Source organism: Mytilus galloprovincialis, chromosome 6, assembly GCF_965363235.1.
Source record: "Mytilus galloprovincialis chromosome 6, xbMytGall1.hap1.1, whole genome shotgun sequence".
NCBI classification, from domain to species: Eukaryota; Metazoa; Mollusca; class Bivalvia; order Mytilida; family Mytilidae; genus Mytilus; species Mytilus galloprovincialis.
The window spans coordinates 72,676,203-72,701,202 of record NC_134843.1 but is presented as its reverse complement, the minus strand read 5'-3'; the positions used below and the strand labels follow the sequence as shown (position 1 = coordinate 72,701,202).

Sequence of the window (25,000 nt, the reverse complement as noted above, 5' to 3'; positions counted from 1 at the left end):
TATAACCCCTTAATAATTTTTAACTGTGATTAAAAACTTAACTACCGGACGTTGACCTCAAACTTTGAAATTTGTACCATTTCAATTATACAACCAGCAAACACTGTAAAAATGAAATTATCTCTAAATGAAAACTCAGAATTAATCCTGCAAGTTGGGATTTCCATAAAATTTGAAACTTGTTAACTTATATCACTAGTTGTTAGTTTTAAATAATCGACAGCACTAGTGTGGTTCTGTTTAGGAAGTTTGTAGTGACGCTACTTTTGATAATAGTTTTATTTAAAATTGTCACTAACTGGTGTAGAATGAGTGTTAAATATGTAGAACATAAATTCTAATGCAACAACGTTTGTAACGTTCATTTGGATTAGATAACGTCACTTATTTACATGGCGTCATTTGAAAATTAATGCTATGGGACGTACGCGCAAGCGCAGACAGCATATGACAGATTTTGAATACATGTTTTAACGTTGTTTTCTGTCAGTTTCATTAGAATGGAGATAACAATATTGTATTTCAAGCTCCGACGGCATCAATTGGGGATTTGAGGGTCGCGAATACACGCTTACTGTTTCCGCTAACGCTTAGGCAGTTAACTTAATTTGCGACCATCAAATCCCTAATTGATGCTGTCGGAGCTTAAAATACAATTCAGTCATCTCCTGAATACTAAAATTGATCATCGTGTCCACTATAAGGGTCTAAATTATCTATTTTAAATGAAAACTTTCTTGATATAAAATATTGAGCATTTGGTCCATAAATACTTCATTTTTCAGTTCAAAGAAAATATATATAAGGTGTAAAGAGTCTCTGATAAATAACTTCAATATTTCAAAAAGAGATACAAAATGAGGCTCACTTACATGAATGGTTTCCAGTTTTTCCAATCTCTCATTTTTTTTCGGTCTTCCTCTTCTTTTTTCTGCCGTGTTGCTTTTTCCTTTTCTCGTTTTCTTTTTTCCTTTTCTTCCTTTTCTTCTCCCCTCTTTCGTTCCTTTTCTTCTGTATTCTTTCTCTCGTCGTTCTCCTTTTTCTGTCTTTCTTCCTCATCACTTTCCCTTTTCTTTCTTTCAATATTCGCTAAGCAGGTGTCTGATTTTGCTATGAACTCCATTAGTTCTTGTTGTTGTTTTATGAGTCTCTGCCGTGTCTGGACTTGTAGCTCGTTCCGATCAATATCATCCTTACCAATATAATTCCTATTTGACATAGATAACACAGAATTAGATATATAGCTAGCTATAATTTTTACGTAACATTTTGCTTTTTCCCTTACATAAAACCCGGACGATACCATCTTTCAATGATATATGCTCCAAGGCATAAAATAATGACCTATGTGAGGTCATCATTTTCCTTGATAAACCTGCAATCTATGATTTACTTCAAAACTTTATTCGTCTCATAGTTTTTTGTTGCCTATTTGGAAATTTATTTTTTAAGTTCAATCGATGATAGGTGTAAAAGAAACCGTCATTGTAGTCCCGCATTTTAATTTAAGAGACAAATAATGTGAAGTTTTGTTTATTTATCGCTACAATGAAGAAACATTATCATATATGTCAGATGAATTTTAATGTAGACTTTCATAAAATAAATCCAGATTTAACATATTCGTGTGTAAGATTTTGAAAATATTATTGAGTCAAACTGTATAGGTTGATTGATTTTTGGTTGCTTGATTAACGTCCAGTGGCAGATTTTTCATGCATGTTCAGAACGATACACACTGAATAGGAAATCATACTATGACCTACATGTATTTATATTCGTCTTCGTGTCAGTTCTTAACTTTTTAAAATTTATGTATACCTTTTACTCTATCAAATGATCAACTAATAAGATAATCTTATATTCTATTGAATAACATTAACGTAACTCACGAAAGGGTCGGGTGCGGAGGGTGTATAATTATATCCTGATTATCTTTTAATAAAATGTATTGCTATTCAAAAGACTATCTTTCTGAATTTTTCATTCGATTCAAGTACAATTGTTAACAAAATAACCACTTTTCCGCGATAGAAATAACATAACAAATAATAACATACCCCTCCCCCTTTTTCAAAAGCTAAGTGGTTAATAAAGTACTTACAATGTGTCTTTATTTGTCATACACCGTTATTGGTAACAATACATTTGTGTCTTACTTCATGCAGTTAAAGTAATATTTAAATTGTGTATGGATAATATTTTTTATAAGGTTTAAATCTAAATTATTTAGTGAGTTTTATTTCACATTCTAAATGAGCCACATTGCGTATTAAAACCTGAACGCATTAGAAAGGAATATCCCACTTTAGTGTTGTCGGTAAAATAGTATACTAAATTTTACAAATCTTTATAATTTTTTATTTTGACGGTATATAAGTCAGATAATGCATATTTTAAGGTTTTTCTTGTCGTAGAACACACATCAGGGTGTCAGGACTGTTTAAAGAAAGACCTCCATCCGGTCGGTCTTTCATTTGATCAATCCTGACACCCCTCGGTGTGTTCTACGACAAGAAAAACCTTAAAATATGCATTATCTAAAACATAATCGACAGCACGCGTGTGGTTATGTTTAGGAAGTTTGGAGTGATGCTACTTTTGATAATAGTCAAATTCAAATTGTCACTAACTGGTGTAGAATGAGTGTTAAATATGTAGAACATAAATTCTAATACAACACCATTTGGAACGTTCATTTTAATTGGATAACGTCACTTAATTATTTACATGGCATCATTTCAAAATTGATGCTATAGGACAGATTTTAAATACATGTTTTAACGTTGTTTTGTATCAGTTTCATTAGAATGGAGATAACAAAATTGAATTTTAAGCTCCGACGGCATCAATTGGGGATTTGATGGGCGCAAATTAAGTTTACTGGCAAAGCCAATCTCCTGAATACTAAAATTGATCATCGTGCCCACTATAAGAGTCTAAATTATCTTTTTTAAATGAAAACTTTTTTTATATAAAATATTGAGCATTTGGTCCATAAATACTTCATTTTTCAGTTCAAAGAAAATATAAATAATGTGTAAAGAGTCTCTGATAAATAACCTCAATATGTCAGAGATACAAAATGAGGCTCACTTCTTTCCTTCCCTTTCTTCTCTCTTCTTCCTCTCTTCGTTCTCCTTTTTCTGTCTTTCTTCTTCTTCACTTTCCCTTTTCTTTCCTTCTTCTGCCTCTTTTTCTTTTCGTTTCCTTATTTCCTTTTCTTCCAATGTTTCGAAAACATTACACCATTGCTTCATTTGATCAGTTACATCAGTTATATCGGATAGAGACAATGCAGCGTTTCTTTCAATATTCGATAAGAGGGTTTCTGTTTTTGCTATGAACTCCATTAGTTCTTGTTGTTGTTTTGCGAGACTCTGCTGTGTCTGGACTTGTTGTAGCTCGTTCATATCAATATCATCCTTACCAATATAATTCCTATTTGACATAGATAACACAGAACTAGACAAAGTGTCAACAGCGATAATTTTTACGTAACGTTTTGCTTTTTTCCTTACATAAAACAATTAAGGTAAAATTGCTCGACTAAAGTTATTTGTCATTTTAAGATTTCATTTGCCTTTTAAAAATGTAATTATCGTTATGATATAAGAGTAAATCGTTGACTGCTTTCTTTAGTTATAAAGTAGTAGCCAAAAGAGGAATGCACTCCAAATTAATGTGTAGCTTAATAACATTTGATAAACAGTTCAATGTTGGAAAAAAATTGCGGACACACAATTTGAAAATTATCAATTTGAGTTTATCAACAATCAGTCAATACATTATTTGTCACGTTAGAAAACGTAAAATAATTCTACCAAAACATTGACATAAGCAAGATCAAGATTAAAACAAAGCAATGTCTAGTTAAGGTTTTTTATAATTTGTGAAATCTTTGAACACGAACTGCAACGCTCTTCAATTTTGTACTTTCTTTGGCCTTCCAACATTTATGATTCAAGTTCACTGTTCTATCTTTTGAAGACGAACCCCTCCATTTGCACTACACCGGAATTCACAATTTTTATACTGGTACTATGCTGGGTTTTGTTACACGGGGGATTAACTTTTAACAAAATATTTATGTATCTCTTTTATCTAATTACTGGCATATGAGAGGTGTTATATAATCTCCGTGTGACTTAAATAAACAAAGTTGAAACTTACCTGTTTATATATCCATCATGGCCTTTACTAATGTATACAGGATAATAATGCAGATATTGCAGTCAACATTTCAGTAAGAAAAATGAAAGGACAAAGAACAAAAATTATCATATTTAAACGAATTTATGTTTCTTTTATTCAGGTTATATGATGCATCGATGTTATTCCACAAAAGGATAAACACGATATAACAGATGTAATGTGTATAAGACTGGTAATGGCTGGTTTATAAACGAATTTTCTGAAAAACAAGGTATTCAGACAGGGCCATTACTAAAATAAGTAACAATTAAATTGAATTATATTGAAAACCATTCTCTTTAAAAATTCCGGAATAGCATTTACAGATGTTTTCTAAAAATTTCCCCAAAAGAGCATATCATATGATTCCGAAGGTGATCATCGTTTCTTCTTAGGAAAGAGTGGATTTTGTAAAGACAAAAATGAAGATGCCTGTTCGCTCAACATACAAGTGTCCATGGGTGGTCTTTCAAGCCCATTAATTTGAAACATACACAATGTATTTATTTAATTGTCGAATATTTAGGAATTGCCACTGACTATCAAATCATCAATTAAAAAATGTGATTGAGATCATTCTGATAATCGCAAGATAACTTGAAAAAGTATAAAATCTTTTTTAAACGACAAAATTTGTACATTCCCCCAACCAGTTATTAACATTGGTGAGTACACATCATTGTGTCAGCTTCGGTGGTCTGTTTTAAATCAGTTTTGATATATTAAAAAATGTGCTTTTATAATTGACAACTGCATTTTATTACATGTAGTATGAACATGTTTTAATAGGTTGCTGTCTAAATGATGTTTTCACTTTTTTATGTTTTTTTCTTTCTGTTTTCATTTGAAATAAATTACTTATATGTCAATATTTCACCTAGTATGGAGCAATCCAAAAGACAGGAATTCCTCTGCAAAAAAAAACCGAAAAAGGTTCACAACTTAAAATCAACATACACATATACTAAACATGTTCGAAACATTTAAGTTCTATCTAATTTTCAAAATTTCGATAACGGTCAAAAGTACACATGAAATAATCGGGTGTTATTAAAAACCATATTTTTTGAAAGAATATTGGTGTATGCTGATACAAAAACCTTCTTATGATATTCTTTCAAAATAACATGTATTATTAAAAGTAATAAGTTATCATTGGTTTTCAAATATTTCGGAGTTGAATTTCCTGAGTGAGTTAAATTAAGGAATGTACTTTAGATGTACAAAAATTATATACTGATGGTTGTTTTTTGTTTTACACGCACTGGTCGATCTCGCGTCTGGTGAATTATCAGTCCGCTATGGTATCACTAGTTTAATAATTTGGCATAAACCTTTTTTAGAATTATGCGGTTTGTAATTTTGAATAAATTAGAAAATAAGGTTTGAATTCCCTTAGGCAATATTAACTTTAGATGATTTTGGCTACAATTTCATTGATAGTATTTCAATTGTCTAAGTTATGAAACTTGAATTTATAAAGTGTCGTATTCAATTATTTCTGCATCGCTGGTAAATAAAAATGTAACAAAAACCATGTGCTATCACATATTCCTACACAGGTTTTGTTATTCATGAACGAAACATTGTCACGCCAGATCAAATAATGTTTTTGGAAAACAATTTTGATTTTATTTGTTATCAGTATCATTTCTGAGTGAATTTGTGCAGATATAAAACGCTTACTATCTTTTAACAAGTTTTTTTTCATTAAATCTTGTAGTTGTTCTCCAATTTTGACGCTGCAGTTTTTCACCAGTTCTCTGACTTTCTCGAATTCTTCTATGATTTCTTTGGCATACTTGGACACTTTTTCTATATCTGTTTGTGTCTTTGTCATAGTTTTGGACACAATTTCTTCATATTTCTTAAACGATAAGTTGGGGTCGTTGGGTGTTGGTAGTTGTTCAAGTGCATCTTTTCGCTGACGTAATAAGTGTAATGCTTCAATGTCATCCATTTGATACTGTAAAACAGAATATGCCTTATATTGTTCACTACAGTTTTAGTGACTTTATTATTTACTTAAATACTGTTCATGCGAAAGGATATATAAGTTATATACGTAAATCATACAGCCACTCATAATACTATTAATCCCATAAACAGCATTTGAAATACAAATAGTTATCAAAGGTACCAGGATCATCATTTAGTACGTCATACGCGCGTTTCGTTTACTTAATCCTCATTAGTGACGCTCAAATCAAAATATTTATGAAGCCAAACAAGTACAAAGTTGAAGAGCACTGAGGATCCAAAATTCCAAAAAGATTGGGCCAAATACGGCTAAGGTAATCTATGCCTGGGATAAGAAAATCCGTATTTTTTTTCTCGAAAAATTCAAAGTTTTGTAAACAGGAAATTTATAAAAATGACCACATTATTGATATTCATGTCAACACAGAAGTGTTGACTACTGGGCTTGTGATACCCTCGGGGACGAAACTTCCACCAGCAGTTGCATCGACCCAGTGGTGTAATTAGTTATCAAAGGTACCAGGATTATAATTTAGTACGCCAGACAAATTGCGTCTTCAGTTTCCAAGTGTAAGTTACTTCATAATTTGGGATTTCATGGTCTTAAATAGCTTACTATATTATATAGTATATATGGTATAGGTTTTACTGCTTGAGTTTGCATCTTTGTCATTTGATCCAATGTGGATTGGTGATCACATATCAGTATTAATTATATATACTATTATTGCACCTTTGTTTACCATTTTGTTCTAATGTAAATATGTTCACACTTTTATTGTTTTTAAAAAAATGTGGTACTAACAAACTCTATATGGGGGCTTTAGTGAAATACAATTTCTTATGTCTTATGTCTTATGATTCATTGGCAGACATACTACATGGCATTTAAATATTTAAAATCAAATATGTCTGCACAATATCTGATAATATTTTCATTAACAACACCTTTCTGATTTGTAACATAGACATTTCGTATCTCTTTTGACAGTATTGACTGATATAGCCATTAATACAATTTTCGTTTATTATTTAAAAAAAAACCCAAAATAATAACATACCTTTACAGTGACAAATAAGTGGACAATAAAAACTTTCTTTACATCACAGCTCCAAGAGGCATATTCAAGATATGTTTTCAAATTATAAGATTGAACCAGGAAGAATTTTATTGATTTCGAATCGATGTATGTTATCTAAAATACTTTATATTCCAAGTTACCATAGATCATACAAACTAATCAGAAATATGTTGTTTAAACGGATTAATCATAAATTGACAATTGTGGCTTTATTATCATTTTTGCATTTGTTAAGATTAAATTGTTCTCATATATGTGTAAATTAAAATGTAATATTTTTTTAGAGAATGTGAGTTTTATAATAGGAGTAACTAACATTTACACACAGGAATTTACTTTAAATAAATGAAATATCAACATCAATCTAGGCCATGCTTGTGAATTAAGTAAATTGTGAGCAAATTAATCTCGATCAATTATGTTGAATTTTAAAGTTAGTAAAGATAATCATGATTCTCTATATAAGGATATATGCATAATTTCCATTGAGACAACTATTCAACAGAGTTGCATTGACTTGAATATATGGAATTGTAGGTACGTAACAATGAGACCTTTTAACAGTGCTTCAAACCGCTACATATAATCGGCCAAAGGTTGTTTGGACAAATGTACGCTTATTGTTCAGTATGGCACATATGTCCTTAGCATAGGTTGTCAATATTTGACACACATGTCCGTTGTGTAAAGCATATGTATATACAAGGTAAGTATTGTAAAGGAATCAGCTCTTCTCAACTGTCCTTACACAAAGAGCTCAGGAATCGTTCACCTAAATATTTCTTATAAAGTGTTCCTACCTAAGTATCAAAAGATATGCATCAACTGTATATTGTGTACATATATTTTGTGCTATATTATTAATTAAAAATCATTGAATACCCAGACAACGTCTTTGAATTACTAAATATTGTCTACTCCAGTAAAAAAAAAACAATCGACGAAAGAGATGCAAAATATATCAGAAGGACATTCAAACTCATAAGTCATAATAACGATATTACAACGCCATGGCTAAAAAAGAAGAAAAAGACAAAAAGAAAAACGAAGGTTTAACAAAGCACAAAACTGAAAACTGAGCAACCACCGAAAACTTAAAGTATTATGTATATATATTCGACCACTGCATCGTGTTTCCTACGATATTTTTCAACAAGAAACAGCTCGCTGACCCTTCTAAATGTTTAAAATTTAACCGTCGAGAGGGGATAAATATCGTATTTCACGAGATTTGATGGTGAAATCTGTTATTCTACCAATTTTAAGACATTTTTAATCGTTCCTTTCAAACGAACCACACTTTTATTAGATATAAGAAACTACCCCTGCATAGAGTGTGAAACAATATTTATTTACTTGCTACTCCGCTCTCGACAGTTAAATTTTCAATTTTAAAAGGCAATGCTCGCTTTTAGTTTAAAATATTTAAAATCCAACTGCCGACAGTGGATAAATATCGTATTGCACGAAATTAAAGGGTAGAATTTGTTCTCTAATGATTTAGTTTAGACGATTTGCGGACAATATCCATTTTATTAGAGCGCCCTGCAAAAAGATCGGTTCTTTCTACGTGACGTCATCAGGCATGTTAAAATATTTTCATGAAAACACAATAGGAATGCCTGGGAAATCAATTTTTTATCCATTGTAAAATCCATTGAGATCAAACGAACCACACGTTGATTAAATAAAAATAATCAATATGTTAGTACAGGGAGAAATCAATTAAGAATAAGAGAAATACATATAATGAAAATGGACAAAACGAGTTAAAATTAGAAAAATAGGAATAAATAGCAGGTCAAAAAAAGGATAAATGGAGATAAATTCTCATTATCAATTGTAGTCAAATCTTAGTTTTACATGTTTTAATGAACATAACTTCCTCTCATGACTTGAAACATATTTTAAAAAATTACCATTTTTTCAAAACAAATCTCACTAACAAATACAAATGTAATGTAAATTATTATTTACTCACATTATCAGGTTTACCACAGAATTGCTTACGGTAAATGACTCTACCAATTTTGATATATGAAAGTTGTGTCCACTCGTTCCGTTTATTTAATATTTTTATTATTTGTCAGTTTTTATTTACCTCCCCTATTTTGATTCATCTTGGAATTCGGTATTTTTGTTAAACCTTTACACATGCTATGTTATTATAAGGTAAAGACGTGATGTTCAATCATACTTTCAAATGTTGATGTCGTATCTCTTCTTGTTCTTTTGTCTCTCAGAAAAGAGAATTATTTCATATTTGGTTTGCCACTTGATAATATTAAGCAATGTGAGAAACTTTAATATTTAAGAAATGACTGTAATTTTTTTTCTGTCTATAACAAGGTATTAAATAAAACTGGAAATCAACATCAATTCTAGAAAACCTCCATTTCTTCTTACCTCTTAATTTCATGGTGTTAGTTCAATTATTTTTTAATTTGATGTAATTACCTTTTTTTTCTGTTTAGTTGTTTTTTTTCATATTCAACCTATTAATTATGTTTTACATACATATTGTGCATTATAACTTACCTTAGGAAATAAATTGCAAAACTTGATAGTATGGCTAAACCTTTTCATGATTTGTAAACATGAAAACTTAGAAACTAAGCTTACTCCATGCATGCATGGACGAAGGTAACTAACGTTAACTTAGTCCATGCATGCATGGACTAACACAACAGACTTAGTCCATGCATGCATGCACTAAGGCAACTAACCCTAACTTAGTCCATGCATGCATGGACGAAGGCAACCAAGGCTAACTTAGTCCATGCTTGCATGGACGAAGGCAACTAAAATTAACTTCTTTAAAATTTAAAAAATTTATAAATGCAAAATATTTCAAAAAAATTAAATTTTTCAAAAATTAAAAAAAAAAATAATTAAAGATTTAAAAAAAAAATCTTTTAAAATTTAATTCTTATAATATAAATGAAAAAAACATGAAAAATTTTCAAAATTATTTTTTTCCAAAATGCTGAAAAAAGTTCAAATTCCATTTTTTTTCAAAATTAAACAAAAAGAAGAAAAAAATGGTTAATTATCACTGTGTATCATCACCACCAGATATAGGTACCCTTGCATATAGGTATAAATGCCACATGAGAATATTCACGTCGGAGCTGAAAATTTGTTTAACATAACCTGGACAGTAGCTGCAATTAGTTCCTGAAAGTTCCTAATCATTTAGAAGTGGTAAGTATTATTTTAGTTTATTGTTATTATATCTATAATAAACATGGTTAATGAGTTTAATTGAGGTCTGGAGCTGGCATGTCAGTTAACTGCTAGTAGTCTGTTGTTATTTATGTATTATTGTCATTTTATTTATTTTCTTTTGTTACATCTTTTGACATCGGACTCGGACTTCTCTTGAACTGAATTTTAATGTGCGTATTGTTATTCTTTTACTTTTCTACATTGGCTAGAGGTATAGGGGGAGGGTTGAGATCTCATAAACATGTTTAACCCCGCCGCAATTTTGCACCTGTCCCAAGTCAGGAGCCTCTGGCCTTTGTTAGTCTTGTATGATTTTAAATATTAGTTTCTTGTGTATAATTCGGAGTTTAGTATGACATCCATTATCACTGTACCATTATGCATATTTTAGGGGCCAGCTGAAGGACACCTACGGGTGCGGGAATTCTCGCTACATTGAAGACCCATTGGTTGCCTTCGGCTGTTGTTTGCTCTATGGTCGGGTGGTTGTCGCTTTGACATATTCACCATTTCCTTTCTCAATTTTATTTGTTGCCTTATGATTTTTTACCTTTGTCTCAATAGCAGCTAACTTTTTGTATATATTGTACATGTACATGCAAGTCGTCAAAACATCAACCCAAAAATGTAAGATCTGTAAGTTTGCTTTCGCAATTTTTTTGTTCTTCCCATGCAGGAATTCTAACCCATGTAACTGAGATATTGTGACACCAAATCTGTACAATTTTTAAACACCAGAGAAGAGCAGATACTTTAAACCCTTTTGTGTAATCCAGCATTATATAAGATGTTTTTGTGTCTAATGTTATAGTGCAGTTTGAGCACTCAAAAAAATGTTCATTATGTCCACTGTTTGTGTTTGGTTGCTGTCTGCCATATTAAATGGATTTCCTTTTTTATGTTTTTTGCTTAAATTTGTCTATTAGCTTTCTCTTTTGAAATTAAAAGAAAACAGTTCACAAATTAGGTGTGCTGGGCTTATTTTAATTAACCTTCATCAGAAACATACAACAAAATTTTTACAGCAAATGATGTAGATACCATTATCTTGGGACTTAATAAGCCCATGTAAATCTTTAAATTAAGGCTTTTGCTTATTGTTGAAGACTTCAGGTGACCTGTACTTGTTTACATCAGTGCCCTATTATGTAGGGCTAGTAGTTGTCTCAATTGCAATCATTCCATGTATCCTTGCTTTTGTATCATTTAAAGACTTCAATTCTTAAATCATTTAAGTTAACACATTTTAATTTCAAAACATTCAACAGATATTTCCAAATAACAAATTTTGTAAACAACAGATGTAATTGGTAACTGGTAATTATTTTACAGTCAATATGTTTTTATATTTATCAAGAGGCATCATAATCATGTTCATTAAATTCTTTCCTTGTCAGACTATTACTGATCTCAAAACCAGTGAAAATTGCAAGTAGCTTTTAGTTTCTAGTAGTACTATTTTGATAAGATGTGTAATTTTTCGTCATTTCTTTTGATGTTCTGTCATAATCAGTCAGACTATTTCACCAAGATGTTATCAAATTCTCCTAGTACTTCATAGTGCTCTTTTTTCAATAATAATCTGAAATACACAAAATCAACAATTTAGTAACTTCATAATGTACAAACTTTAACATGTCAGATTAATATGATGAAGAAAATGATGTGCAGCGAAGCCTTGTTATTTGACTGACCAGTTGGTGCATGTTTGGACACAATATTTAAGCTTGATAGACTGTCTGTATTTGGATTTTGTTGAAAATTTTTAGGAGAAAAAAATCCCCCTCCCCCAATTTTTTTCAACCCCCTTTCAGTAATTACCCCAAAACTTAATCCCAGCCTTTTCCTTTGTGGTATGGTACTTTGCAGTACAATTTTAAAGAAATCCATACACTTGAACACAAAATATTGTCTGGAAATTAGAAAAATGCTTGTTTTTGACCCCCTATTTCCTGAACGTTTGAGGCAATTACCCCTTTAAACAATTCCAGTCTACCCTTTGTGATATGGAACCTTGAAGAACAATTTCAGAGAGATTAGTACACTGGCACACAAGTTAATGTCTGGAAACTACCAAAATGCTTCTTTTTTGCCCCTAATTTCTAAACTGTTGGTACCATCACCCCAAAAATCAACCCAACCTTCCTTTTTGGTATTAAACCTTGTGTAAAATTTCATGGATATCCATTCGCTTTAACTTTATAATTATCCGGAAACCATATGTGTCGACATACATCGCTAACAACAACATCATACCATAATATGACTCAATTTTATTCTTCGAACTTATAAAAATCAGGACGCTGTTTTTTACTTTTTAATTGTTTAACATTTTACAATGGGGGGCTTTTATTAATAGCTTATTACAATATATATGGTAATTATTTTTGCTAAAGGCTGAAAGCAAACCACTGAACTGTCATTGTTCATAAAGATAGTTTTCATGGGCAATCTTAGCACATCTCTTCATTTTTACATGATGATCATTTTGAAAATCAGTCATTGTTATTTGTGGAAACCCTTCTTGGAATTTAGTGAAACTTGAATATATGAGCATAACCATTTTTATGATAAAAAATTTCAAAATATTTTCATTTCCTGTATCTACATGATCTAATTAATAAAGGATTTTAGTATTTTTGCAGTTAACATTAATCTGTAGCTTCTTTCTAATGTTTAATATAAAACCACACGCTGAAATGTCTCGCCTTCTTTTGTAGTCCTTAAAATAAAGCTTTATTACAATTGAAACATAACCTTAACATTAACCAAAAAAACTAAAAATTTACCACTAAACCATGAAAATGAGGCCAAGGACAGGCAAGGTGAAATGAACCATACAAGGCACACATCTATACAGCTAATAATTCTTTCATACAACTAATATATTTCCATACACCTAATATAGTTATTATAGCAGTAGACTTATTGCATATAGTATTAGATAAAAAGACAAAAACTCAAAAACTTAACTTTGACCACTGACCATGAAAATGAGGTCAAGGGCAGATGACACATACCAGCTAGAAATGTACACCTAACAATCATTCTGTTTTTATTTCCATACACCAAATATATTAGACCTTTTGCAAATAGTATATGAAAAACAGAAAAAAACCCACAAAAACTCAACTATAATCACTGAACCATGGAAATGAGGTCAAGGTCAGATGACACCTGCCAGTTGGACATGTACACCTTACAGTCCTCCATACACCAAATATACTAGACATATTGCTTTTAGTATCTGAGATATGGACTTGACCACCAAAACTTAACCTTGTTCACTGATCCATGAAAGGAGGGCGAGGTCAAGTGAAAACTGTATGACAGCCATGAGGACCTTGCAAGGTACTCACATACCAAATATAGTTATCCTATTACTTATAATAAGAGAGAATTTCACTTTACAAACCAGATGCTCCGCAGGGCACAGCTTTAAAGGACCACATAGGTTGAACCCTGAACAGTTGGGGCAAGTATGGACACAACATTTAAGCTTGATACAGCTCTGAATTTGGATTGTGATTAAATAGTTGACACAAGATAGGTTTCTGACACAGAATGAATGTGGTCTAAGAACTTACACTTAATAAACTGTTATCACAGAGATATGTATCGCCTTTTTGTAATTTTGATAATGCAATGTTGAAATTAAATAGCAATATTTGAACATGTAAGTTATGCAAATATTCATGTAATTTTGATTATGCAATGTTGAAATTAAATAGCAATATTTTAACATGTAAGTTATGCAAATATTCATGTAATTTTGATAAAGCAATGTTGAAATTAAATAGCTATATTTTAACATGTAAGTTATGCAAATATTCAAAGTCTCAGGGCTATGAACAATGACTGAAGGTACATGGCTAAACAATCTCCATGGAATGAGATGTGCCAATGATAAATATAATACAACTGCATACCAATTTCCATTGACTCATAATAAGTAGTTCCCTTTATACACAAACATTAACTTTTAAACTATGTAAAAGTTTCAAAGTCAATGAACCATGATCAGGGGTGGGGCTATATAATCTCCATGAAAACAACACTTTCAAATGACAATAAATTTGCATACCAAATATCATTGACTTAACATTAGCAGTTCATCTTAAACTGATATTATCACAAACTAATACATGTAAACTAAGCAAAAGTTTCAAAGTCAATAGACCATGACTGAGGGGGCAGGGTCAAATATTCTCCATGGAAATGAGATGTGCTTATGTTTATAAAACTGAACACCAATTAACATTGGCCTACCACTAATGGTTCCCCTTGAATTGACCTTATCACAAACTAATACATATTAACTTAGCAAAATTATTAAAGTCTATAGACCATGACTAAGGAGGCGGAGTCAAAAAATCTCCATGAAAATGAGATATGCCAATGCTTATACAACTGCATACCAAATATCATTCACCTACCACTAGTGGTTCACCATAAATTGACCTAATCACAAACTAATACATAGTTGATGCTGCCGCTGCGGGGAACACCATACCTATGTCTCATTTTTTTACTCCGTCAAGGCGAGAAAAAAACTTATAAATTTTAAATTGGACATTTACCTATTATGGTCAAATATCCAAAATATAAATACATGGTTAGATTCAGCATATCATCATGATCATAGAACCCCAAGAATTCAATTTTTGATGAAATCAAATAATGTGCAATTTTAGACCCTTTAGACCTCAAGCATGTCAATGTGGATCAATTTGATAACCGGGCCCAAATATTAAAAATCTAAATACACGGTTAGATTCAGCATATTAAAGAACCCCATTTTTGTTGAAATCAAACAAAGTTTAATTTGAACCCTGATTTGGACCGACAGTCCATAATCAAAAATCTAAGTACATGTTTAGATTCAGCATCAAAGAAGTCCAAGAATTCAACTTTTGTTAAAATCAAACAAAGTTTAATTTCGGACCATTTGTACCTTAATGTAGACCAATTTGAAAACAGGACCAAAAATTAAAAATCTAAGGGTGCTATAAACAGTTTCGTATAAAAAACTAGGGGTAATTCCCCCAACTAAAAATAGACTTGGAGGGAAGTCCCTTTTTATCAACATAATTGGTAAAAAAGTATCATGTTTTTTATATTTAATTGTAAAATTAAGTTAATTAGCTTCAATTAAAACAGGTTGAATGATTAAAATAATTTTAAAAAAAATACACATGTTTTAAGGGGAGACAAACTGTAAACATCCTGTTTTTTTGTCAGTGAAAAGTGCAGAACTTATTTGCACCCACTGTATCTCTTTTCGAAGCAGGCGAACGTAGCCTGAAGCATAAATTTTTAGAAAGACCAGGTAAAAACCTATGAAATTCATACTGTTTTGAATATGAAAAATGTGCATGTATCATGTCTGCATGGGTGTGCACATGGCCTGATTTCATGTTTTTTATGCATAGATTAGGCAATGTTTTTCCCATTTTCTCTGGATAAAACTTTTTGGTACTATTAAAAGTACAATTTATTTTTATTTCATTATAAACTAAAGAAAATTCTGATTCTAATGATATCTAGTTTTATACAAGTATCTTCATTAACATTAACACCACTAAGGGTCAATTATAGATGGTCCCTCAAAATATGATGTCATAGAAAAAAACTGTTGTCAGATTGCACCCTAAATATACAGTTAGATTTGACATATATACAAGAACCCAAATAATTCATTTTTTGATGAAATCAAACAAAGTTTAATTTTGGACCCTTTGGACCCTCATTCCTTAACTGTTTGGGACCAAAACTCCCAAAATCAATAACAACCTTCCTTTTGTGGTCATAAACTTTGTGTTAAAATTTCATAGATTTCTATTCACTTATACTATTAAAGTTATTGTGCAAAAACCAAGAAAAATGCTTATTTGGGCCCTTTAACTCCTAATCTGTTGGGACCAAAACTCCCAAAATCAATTTGAAACTTCCTTTTCTAGTCTTTAACCTTGTGTTTAAATTTCATAGGTTTCTATTTACTTATACTAGTTATTGTGTGAAAACCAAATGTCTTCGGATGACAACGACGCCAACCTCATACCAATATACGACCAAAATTTTGAATTTTTGCAGTCGTATAAAAATCTTAACTGTTTTTTCAAGTAGACACTCAACCATGAAAATTAGGTCAAGGGCATTGGACATGTGACTGAGAGAAACTTGGTAACCTGAGGCATCTTGGTATATATTCAAAGTATGAAGCATCCAGGTCTTCATCCTTCTAAAATATAAAGCTTTTAAGAATTCAGCTAACTCCTCTGCTGGCCCCCAGAACATTATATATATGTCGAGCTTTCTGCAACAAAAGTTGCAGGCTCGACAATAAGATGATGTGGTATAATAGTCTATTTTCACATTATCAACTTTTGACTCGGATTCTATGTTTTTTCAACAGGTTTTAATACCTTCTCTGTGGTAAGACATTCTGGTACTCTGTCACTACAAACACCCGAAAGAAGTAAATTCAAAAATATAAATGGTGCAATTTTGGGGGAAGGTTTACTGTTTTCTGATGATTTAGTCATGTATAGAAAACATAATGGCATATGCATTAAACAGTTAACTTCCCTCAAATTTGTTCCGATTAAAGTGGGTACATGTAAATAGGAAATTTGTCTATTGCCAATGACACAATATCCACCTTGATTGACATGGACATCAAATAACTGATACCATGGATACTCTGTCATACTTTCACAGATTTCTATGAAACTTTGCAGATGCTTTTATGATTGCATTTTTAGTTGTGCTTTTAAATGTTGATGGTATGTTTTAATATACATGTACTGCCCACTTTAAACAAATTTGATTGTTTCACATACAGTTATTACCATCTTACCCAATACATCTTTGATGCATACTCGAGGTACATGTATTAATACAAATATAAACATTACTTTAAATTTATGTTTACCTTCATTTGATATCCTTAATCTTCAGTCAAACTTTCCGACTCCTCAAACATTTTTTTGTCAACAGAGGAAATTTATCTCCTTTATCTACAATAAAATCCTAATTAAAACTAGACCTTACAAAAAACTCTGTGGCTAATTTATTAAATAATTAGGAGTTGACTGACAATTTCAACCATTCATGATACTTATTTGATGATCTTTTCTTGTTGATCATTTTTGCGACTTAAACTAAAATTTCTCTCCATCTATATGTTATTTGTTTAGATGACATCAAGTGATGGCTATAATCATTCATTTATAGGTCTAGGTTAGCTTTTAAGGGCATACGATACAGTTACAGACAACAGAGGAGGTAATGACGTTGCTAATGTAAAATGTTATTTTCACGACATCAAACTTTAACATACCAGGGAAAAATGCATTTTTCGACTGATTTTGATCATTCAAACTGAATTTATTTGAAAACGAGTTCATGGAACCCCATTTTTCAAAACAGCAATTTGTTTGACTTTCAATTTGCAGGGAGATTATGTGACCCAAATTTAGGATTTTTTTTAATTTTGATAAACATAAAGCCAAAAATGACATATTTTTCCTCAATTCATGAACATTTGATAAATACGAGTTATTTCGGAATAAAAAATGCATAATTTTATAGGATACTTATAAAATACAGAAATTACCGATTATTAAAGTCATAAGAAACCTCAAATTAAAAAAAAATATGCATATGTTTTTTATAACTAAATGGTTAGTTTTCATTAAACAACTTATGTACATATATACTTTTTTCTGAGGAAAATTCTTTAATTTGTCCACATTTAGAAGAAGAGTACTTATTTTTAATTGCTTGCTGCCAGCAAGCAATTTGCCGACATATTTTCCGTATGCATAGTGACCCGAGCGTAACCCTCCTCGTAAAAATCAGGTGACCACAATACGCATGGATCTGTCATTGAAATAAACAAATATCTGATTATACATGTTAAACACGTGCTCAATACCCATGCTTTTTGTGATTTGTTTACTATAAGGTGACAATCGGTTAAACTCGGCTTCAAATCATGGCATTTAATGAGCAGCCATATTTGTTCAATCATAACAGAGAGAGAAAAAAATTGGCGATTATATGATATATTTGCGAAAATAATGATAAAATCGTGCACATAGGACTAAGTTTATGAATGTATACATCCATTGGTTCAAGAATTGGACAAACATTATTTTTCACAACTCACTCGTTTCATATGACTTTAACAAAAAACAATTTGTGTTTATCTTTTATAACAAAAAAAATATGTCTTTTTTTCGAAAAAAGAAAATACGGCCACATATCTGAATTTTGAGCAAATATACAAAATTTCGACCTCATTTTTCTCAAAAAGTAGCACATGAAGGTATATTTTTTATTACATATTTGATTTAATCAGGTAAAAAATAGCCTATATGCAAATTTTCACGAACTTGTAAATACAGGATCAAAACTGTACGGTATGCCCTTAAGAGAAATTCAGCCCATTGTGTAAGGACAAGGATAAAATATTGATTATTAGAACATGCTTTCAGTAACTGCTATAAATCTCAGATGTGTATTTCATGTGTTTTTGTTTTAGGATTTTTTATTGTGCTTTGACTTTGTATTGATCTTAGAATTAAGCCCTTTTCAATGGATTTTTATAGTTTGCTAGTTGAAATGTTGCACCACTGTCATAGGTTAGAAGGAGAGTTTTGTGCCAGCAACCATTTTTAATGTTTTACAAACTCCATGTGTCTGTCTCGATCTCAATTCAGGAGCTTGTAATTCAGTAGTTTGTTGCTGTATATCATAACAGTTTATTGTTCAATGTTTTGTTAATAAATCAGGCCCAAAGTTGTTCATTGGTAATTTCAAGTCCTTGACGTTGTATAGCTCATTGTTGAAGGATGTACAGTTACCTTTGGTTGTTAATTTTTGTCTCACTGGTCTCTCATGGAGAGTTGTTTCATTTACAATCATACCACATCTTCTTATTTTTACAAAACATTTAAATAAGTATACTTCACCTTAGAAGCTGCAAACAAAATGGTACAGTCCAAGTTCCTTTTCTCTTTGTTTCTTCAACATCATTTGTATGAATGTATCTGCAACATCTACAAGGAAAAATTGTTTCTGTAAAAATGATAAACGTACTTAAATCTTATACTTAATAAAAAAAAATGGGGTCACCGTTCACAACCTGCCTTCGAAAGAAGCATACATTATTGTAAAGGTACCTTTTTTCTGTTGAACTAATAGCAGAAATAGAGGTAATACCGAAATAAGAGAACTTAATTACAGAAATCGCTCAAATTTTACAATAGTTTAGTTTAAGAACAGCTTAATTGAAAATAATAATAAAAAATAAAGGTCACGGATGAGTTCCAAAAATGGCATTTTTATACCAAAGGGAGATAATTTTGAGCAATTTTAATGATATCTACATTTTACAATTCGTCTGAGGCCATCAAAAATTGATTTTTTTAAATTATTTTTGTACCATATGATAAGGTAACAAATAAAAGGAGTAGGAAAAGTTCCGATTTTGGCCTCAAATTTCAAATTCATCTAACGAAAGATTTTGGACACTTTTTAAACTCTTAACTGTCTATTTCAATTGATTCAATCTAGTTAATGTGAAAGATTTTGACTGACTTAGTCATTAAAAACGCTCAGATTCAAGCTTTCGTATGAAAAATCTATTGAATTTGCCAAAAAATGTCACTTTTCTGATGGTTTTTGTCAAAAAATGAAAGTGGCCGCATCCTCAACCTTTACATGTATATATATATTATGTATTATCATTAAATACAATTAACCCTTTCCTCCATAATGACGCTTTTTGACGCCACCCCCTTTACTCCATAATGACGCCTTTTGACGCCTGTGTAGTACCTCAGTTGAAACACTTTGACTACAAAATGTCTGCATCAGACTTAAAAAAGTTTGTATCCAATATGAAAAGGATATTCATGAGAATTTCTGACTTGAATTTCATTGATGAAATATTCGTTTTTCACAATGTATTATAACTTTAAACCTTATGTTTTTTTTTTATTGAAAAAATCCTATGCGAATCAAGTATGTGAAAGAAAAAAAATCCATGGAGGAAAGGGTTAAAGAACCTTAGTGAGCACACTCACATACCCAACGTCCCCACATTGTCATTGGAGAAATTAAATTAGTGTAAGAAAAAAATTGTATAAGAAAAATTAATTTCCTGCCAATATGCACATCTAAATAGTATGTCCTTTAAATTATCTACAAAATTTCATGAAATTCTGTTGTGTGGATTCAGAGGTGTTGAGATGACAAACTGTTGCAGAAGTACATTGAAGCAAATAAGTTCAAAGGGGCGCAACTCCTAGAAAAAAAATTGAATCACAATTTCCCGTCGATATGCAGAACTACATAGTATGTCCTTATTATCTGAAAAGGTTTCGTGAAATTCTGTTGTGTGGTTTGAGAGGAGTTGCGATGACAAACTGTTGCAGTAGTACATTAAAGTAAATAAGTTCAAAGGGGCGTAACACCTAGAAAAAAAATTGAATCGCAATTTCCCGTCAATATGCACAACTACATAGTATGTCCTTATTAAATCTGAAAAGGTTTCATGAAATTCTGATGCATGGTTTGAAAGGAGTTGTGATGACAAGAAACAGGACTGACGGACAGACGAACGGGTCAAAAACATTATACCCTCCGCAACTCGTTGCATGGGGTATAATTAACATTTCAATATTATATAAATGAACACGAATAATAACAATATCATAATGTAAGGGGAAAATTTACACTTTCATTTAAGACAGAAACCGTCTAAAATTTACCAAAAAATCTAAAATTTTGAAGATTTCAGTAATTTAGCATTACTTAATGATGCTAGTACCTGATATATGCATTGTATTGTCAAAAACATCCTATATTTATTTAGCAGAAGCATGCTACTTTCCAATAAATAGCTTAAGGATTACATTTTCACAATTTTGTAAAACTGCTATATTATGGGGCCAAAAAGGGGTCTTACTGAATCTACTCCTTTGTAATGAAAAAATAAATGTTTATTTTTCTCTTAAATTTTAATACATGTACCCTCGAGCCTCCTTATTGTAACTTATAGTAGTTTCTGGTTTTATCATTGTTGAAGGCCATACAGTGACCTAAAGTTGTTAATTTCTAATGTAATTGTGTCTATTGTCTAGAGACTAGATTTGTCTCATTGGCAATCATACAGTATACCATATTTTCCTTTTAATTTGTTGACTTAATATTCTGAATATTTCAACACCTATTCACATATTTTTAAACTAGAAATCAATGGTGGATCTAGAAATTTTCATAAGAGGGGGACCTTTTACTGCCTAAGAGGGGGTCCCTACTCGAGTCATTCCCTATACAATCAACTAAATTTTTCTAACAAAAGGTGTTGTCAGACCGGGCCCCCTGATTCTGCCTATCTAGAAACATAATAGTGAGTTGTCTCATTGGCAATCATACAGTGTACCACATTTTCTTTTTAATTTGTTGACTTAATATATTTCGTAATATTTTCAACACCTATTCACATATTTTTAAACTAGAAAACAATGGCGGATCTAGAAATTTTCATAAGAGGGGGCCCATAGACTGCCTAAGAGGGGGTCCCCACTTCAGTCTTTTCCCCTTACGTTATGATATTGTAAAGTCAATTGTAAAATACGGGTATAGATTTGAAAATCTTACAACTGAATTCAGTCTATTGAAAGATGCTTATAAATGCAGCCAAGAGCTTCACAAATCTAACATAACTTCTTCTGCCAGTTCTCATTTGCTAGTAGAAAAAGTTTTTGAAATTAAACAAGAAGTAAAACATTTCGGACAATATAAATTTTTGAACATACATTGTATCTAGCAAATTAATTCACACTAAATATATTAGCAATTGGTATGCTAGCCAAAATAAAGCTTCTGATGGAAAACCGTATAATAATGTGAAATTTAAGCTACGGTCATGCTTCAATGATTCCCTATATATAAACAGTGGCGGATCCAAAAATTTTCATAAGTGGGGGCCCACTGACTGACCTAAGAGGGGGCCGCTCCAGTCACACTTCAGTGATTTCCTATATAAGCAACCAAATTTTTCCTAAAAAAGGGGGGGGGGGGGGAAGGCCCCCTCCTAAATGATAAATCCGCCTCTGATAAACCAATTTTTTCCCACGAAAGGGGGGGGGGGGGGGGCCAAGGATCTGACTATGCATTGGGAACATGTGTACATGTATTAAATATACTGTTCCCAGCTGACACCTTATATGTGTAGGAAGTGCCCCCTCCCGAGATTCCTGTTTATTCAATTCAATTCAATATTTTATTGGAAAGAGCTCAATAGAGGCGTGATCCAAATACAGATAATTAATAATATTAAAACAACACACAAATGAAATAAAGATTCATGGAACAAGTCAAGCCAATTTTATGTATACAAATACATTATAAACTGATATTGATACCATAGACTTATATTTCAGTATTATTCTAGATTTTCATATATTTACTTAAAACACACAATATATTAAGATATTTATATATATATGTATATGGACAAACTACTGTCAAGGATTATTATCTGATGAAACGGTATGGGGGTCTCTCAAATCAAGAGCTTCTTCAATATACATGTACATACAAATAGATTTTAATTCCTTTTCAGACATAGGATTTAACATTTTGGTAAAATTTTCATCCAAATTATTTAAATTTATATCATTAATTTTATATTTAGATCTAATTTTGTTATATTGCAGACATTCAATCAAGAAATGAATCTCATTTTCAATTTTTCCTGTGCAAAATTTACAAAATCTCTCATTAGATGGTATTTTTGGTCTTGCATACCTCCCAGTTATTCTATTGCTAATGAGTGTGCATTATTCTTAATTTAGTGAGTTTTTTTCAATTAACCCTTTCCTCCATTGAATTTTTTTTTTTTGCATACTTGATTCGCATAGGATTTTTTTGATAAAATGCTGAACATATGCTTTAAAGTATTAAGGCATTGCGAAAAACAACTATTTCATCAAATAAATTTGAGTCGGATATATATATATTCCTATGATATTCCTTTTCATAATGGATACCAATTTTATTAAGTCAACTGCAGACACTTTGTAGTCAAAGTGTTTCAACTGAGGTACTACATAGGCGTCAAAAGGCGTCATTATTGAGTAAGGGGGGTGGCGTCAAAAGGCGTCATCATGGAGGAAAGGGTTAAAGGTATTTAGGAATATTAAAATTTAAATATTCTTGTTGTTTAAATTTTACTAAAAAATAAAAGTTTACCACAGTGTCCATCTTTTATTTTAGAAAGTTCAAATATAATTTTATTTTTGTAGAAATCTTCTAGTTTCTGTTTGAAATTACTATTACAATGCTTTTTAAATGGTATTGCAATATATTTCATTAATTCAGATAGTTTATAAGACCATGAATTTTCTCTATTTGTGAGAGTTTTGTCCACTTCAAAAGCAGCCTTGAAAATTTCATGCGGACCACCAGACTGTTCACCAATATTACTGAGACGCTCATAATATTTATACATAAGTTGATAACATTTAATGCTAATGGGTAAAGTGCCCAATTCACACCGCACTGCTAGATTGGAAGACTTTCCATGAACCACAAGTATGTTTTTAAATATGGAGTTTTGTGTTTTGTCTAATTTACTTTTGTCTATAAATGCTTCAAAATTTGGTTTGAATTCTGATAACCATACTTCTGATCCATAAGTTAAAATAGGAGTTATCATTGAATTAAAAAGCTGGAGATAAGTCTTAACAGACAAATTTTCACTATATGGAAGTTTTGACTTCAATGCAAAATATGCTGTTTTAGCTTTATCTGAGAGGCTTGACACTGCTTGTATACATTTTCCAGAGCTATGAAAATCAACTCCTAAGTATTTATAACAATCAACAATTTCAATTGCATTAGAACTGTAATAAAAGTAAACGTTTTTTTAATTTACTTTTAGTTTTAGAGAAAATTATAATTTTCGTTTTCTTAAGGTTCAAGTCCAGTTTCCATTCAGTACTATGTTTTTGTAAAGAATCAAGAGAGTTTTGGAGACCATCTGCATATTCCGATATCAATAACAAATCATCAGCATACAATAAATGGTTCACTTTTTGACCATTTAAAGGAGTAGGTCCGGTAAGGTCTGATTTCGGCCTAAATTTTCAAGTTCATCTAACGAAAGATTTTAGACACTTTTTAAACACTCAAGTGTCTATTTCAATTGATTCAATTAGTTTATAGGAAAGTTTAACTGATTACATCATTAAAAACGCTCCAATTCAAGCTTAAATATGAAAAATCTATCAAATATGTCAAAAATAGTCACTTTTCATATGGTTTTTGTCTAAAATGAAAGTGGCCGCATCCGTGTTCATCCTCAACTTTTATATATAATATGTGTTATCATCAAATACAACTTACAGTTCAATATTATGGATGAACACGAATGCGACCACTTCCATTTAAGACGGAAACCGTTTAAAATTTAACTTAAATGATCAAATTGTGAAGAT

The 25,000-nt window shown here is 31.2% G+C and overlaps 2 protein-coding genes and 2 long non-coding RNA genes across 7 annotated transcripts in view; 1 reads left to right on the top strand and 3 right to left on the bottom strand.

The window, feature by feature from the left end:
- The window catches only part of LOC143081020 (uncharacterized), a 44,422-nt gene extending 43,299 nt beyond the window's left edge, over nucleotides 1-1,123 (bottom strand). The window contains exon 1 of the mRNA XM_076257254.1: nucleotides 873-1,123. Within this exon, the coding sequence (XP_076113369.1) occupies nucleotides 873-1,123 (251 nt within the window). The remainder of the gene's footprint in view (nucleotides 1-872) is intronic.
- A 1,969-nt stretch (nucleotides 1,124-3,092) lies between these two features.
- LOC143081019 (uncharacterized) lies at nucleotides 3,093-7,335 on the bottom strand. The gene is made up of 5 exons (XM_076257253.1): nucleotides 7,236-7,335; nucleotides 5,881-6,160; nucleotides 5,072-5,105; nucleotides 4,174-4,200; nucleotides 3,093-3,441 (listed from the first exon to the last, which is right to left on the bottom strand). The coding sequence occupies exons 2-5, from the start codon at nucleotides 6,152-6,154 to the stop codon at nucleotides 3,093-3,095; spliced, it is 684 nt and encodes a 227-aa protein (XP_076113368.1). The 5' UTR covers nucleotides 6,155-6,160; nucleotides 7,236-7,335.
- Nucleotides 7,336-10,397: 3,062 nt separating this feature from the next.
- The window catches only part of LOC143080260 (uncharacterized), a 28,181-nt gene continuing 13,578 nt past the window's right edge, over nucleotides 10,398-25,000 (top strand). Inside the window, exon 1 of one of the 2 annotated variants that reach the window (XR_012979674.1) lies at nucleotides 10,398-10,460. This is a non-coding gene — a long non-coding RNA (uncharacterized LOC143080260). Of the gene's footprint in view, nucleotides 10,461-15,687; nucleotides 15,814-25,000 lie in introns of those variants that run through there. The other variant, XR_012979673.1, reaches the window with a different exon arrangement.
- The window catches only part of LOC143080259 (uncharacterized), a 28,270-nt gene continuing 14,984 nt past the window's right edge, over nucleotides 11,715-25,000 (bottom strand). For 2 of the 3 annotated variants that reach the window (XR_012979671.1, XR_012979670.1), the window contains exons 2-4: nucleotides 19,463-19,549; nucleotides 17,419-17,503; nucleotides 11,715-12,066 (exon numbers count right to left, since the gene is read on the bottom strand). This is a non-coding gene — a long non-coding RNA (uncharacterized LOC143080259). Of the gene's footprint in view, nucleotides 12,067-17,418; nucleotides 17,504-19,462; nucleotides 20,183-25,000 lie in introns of those variants that run through there. The other variant, XR_012979669.1, reaches the window with a different exon arrangement.

Excerpts from the sequence above, each read along its gene's own strand:
- LOC143081019 (XM_076257253.1), bottom strand. The coding sequence starts at position 6,154 with ATGGATGACATTGAAGCATTACACTTATTACGTCAGCGAAAAGATGCA. Across the intron at positions 5,106-5,880 it reads AAAAAACTTGTTAAAAGATA|AGGAATTCCTGTCTTTTGGA; the intron begins GTAAGCGTTTTA and ends TTTTTTTTGCAG. Across the intron at positions 3,442-4,173 it reads CATGATGGATATATAAACAG|GAATTATATTGGTAAGGATG; the intron begins GTAAGTTTCAAC and ends TATGTCAAATAG.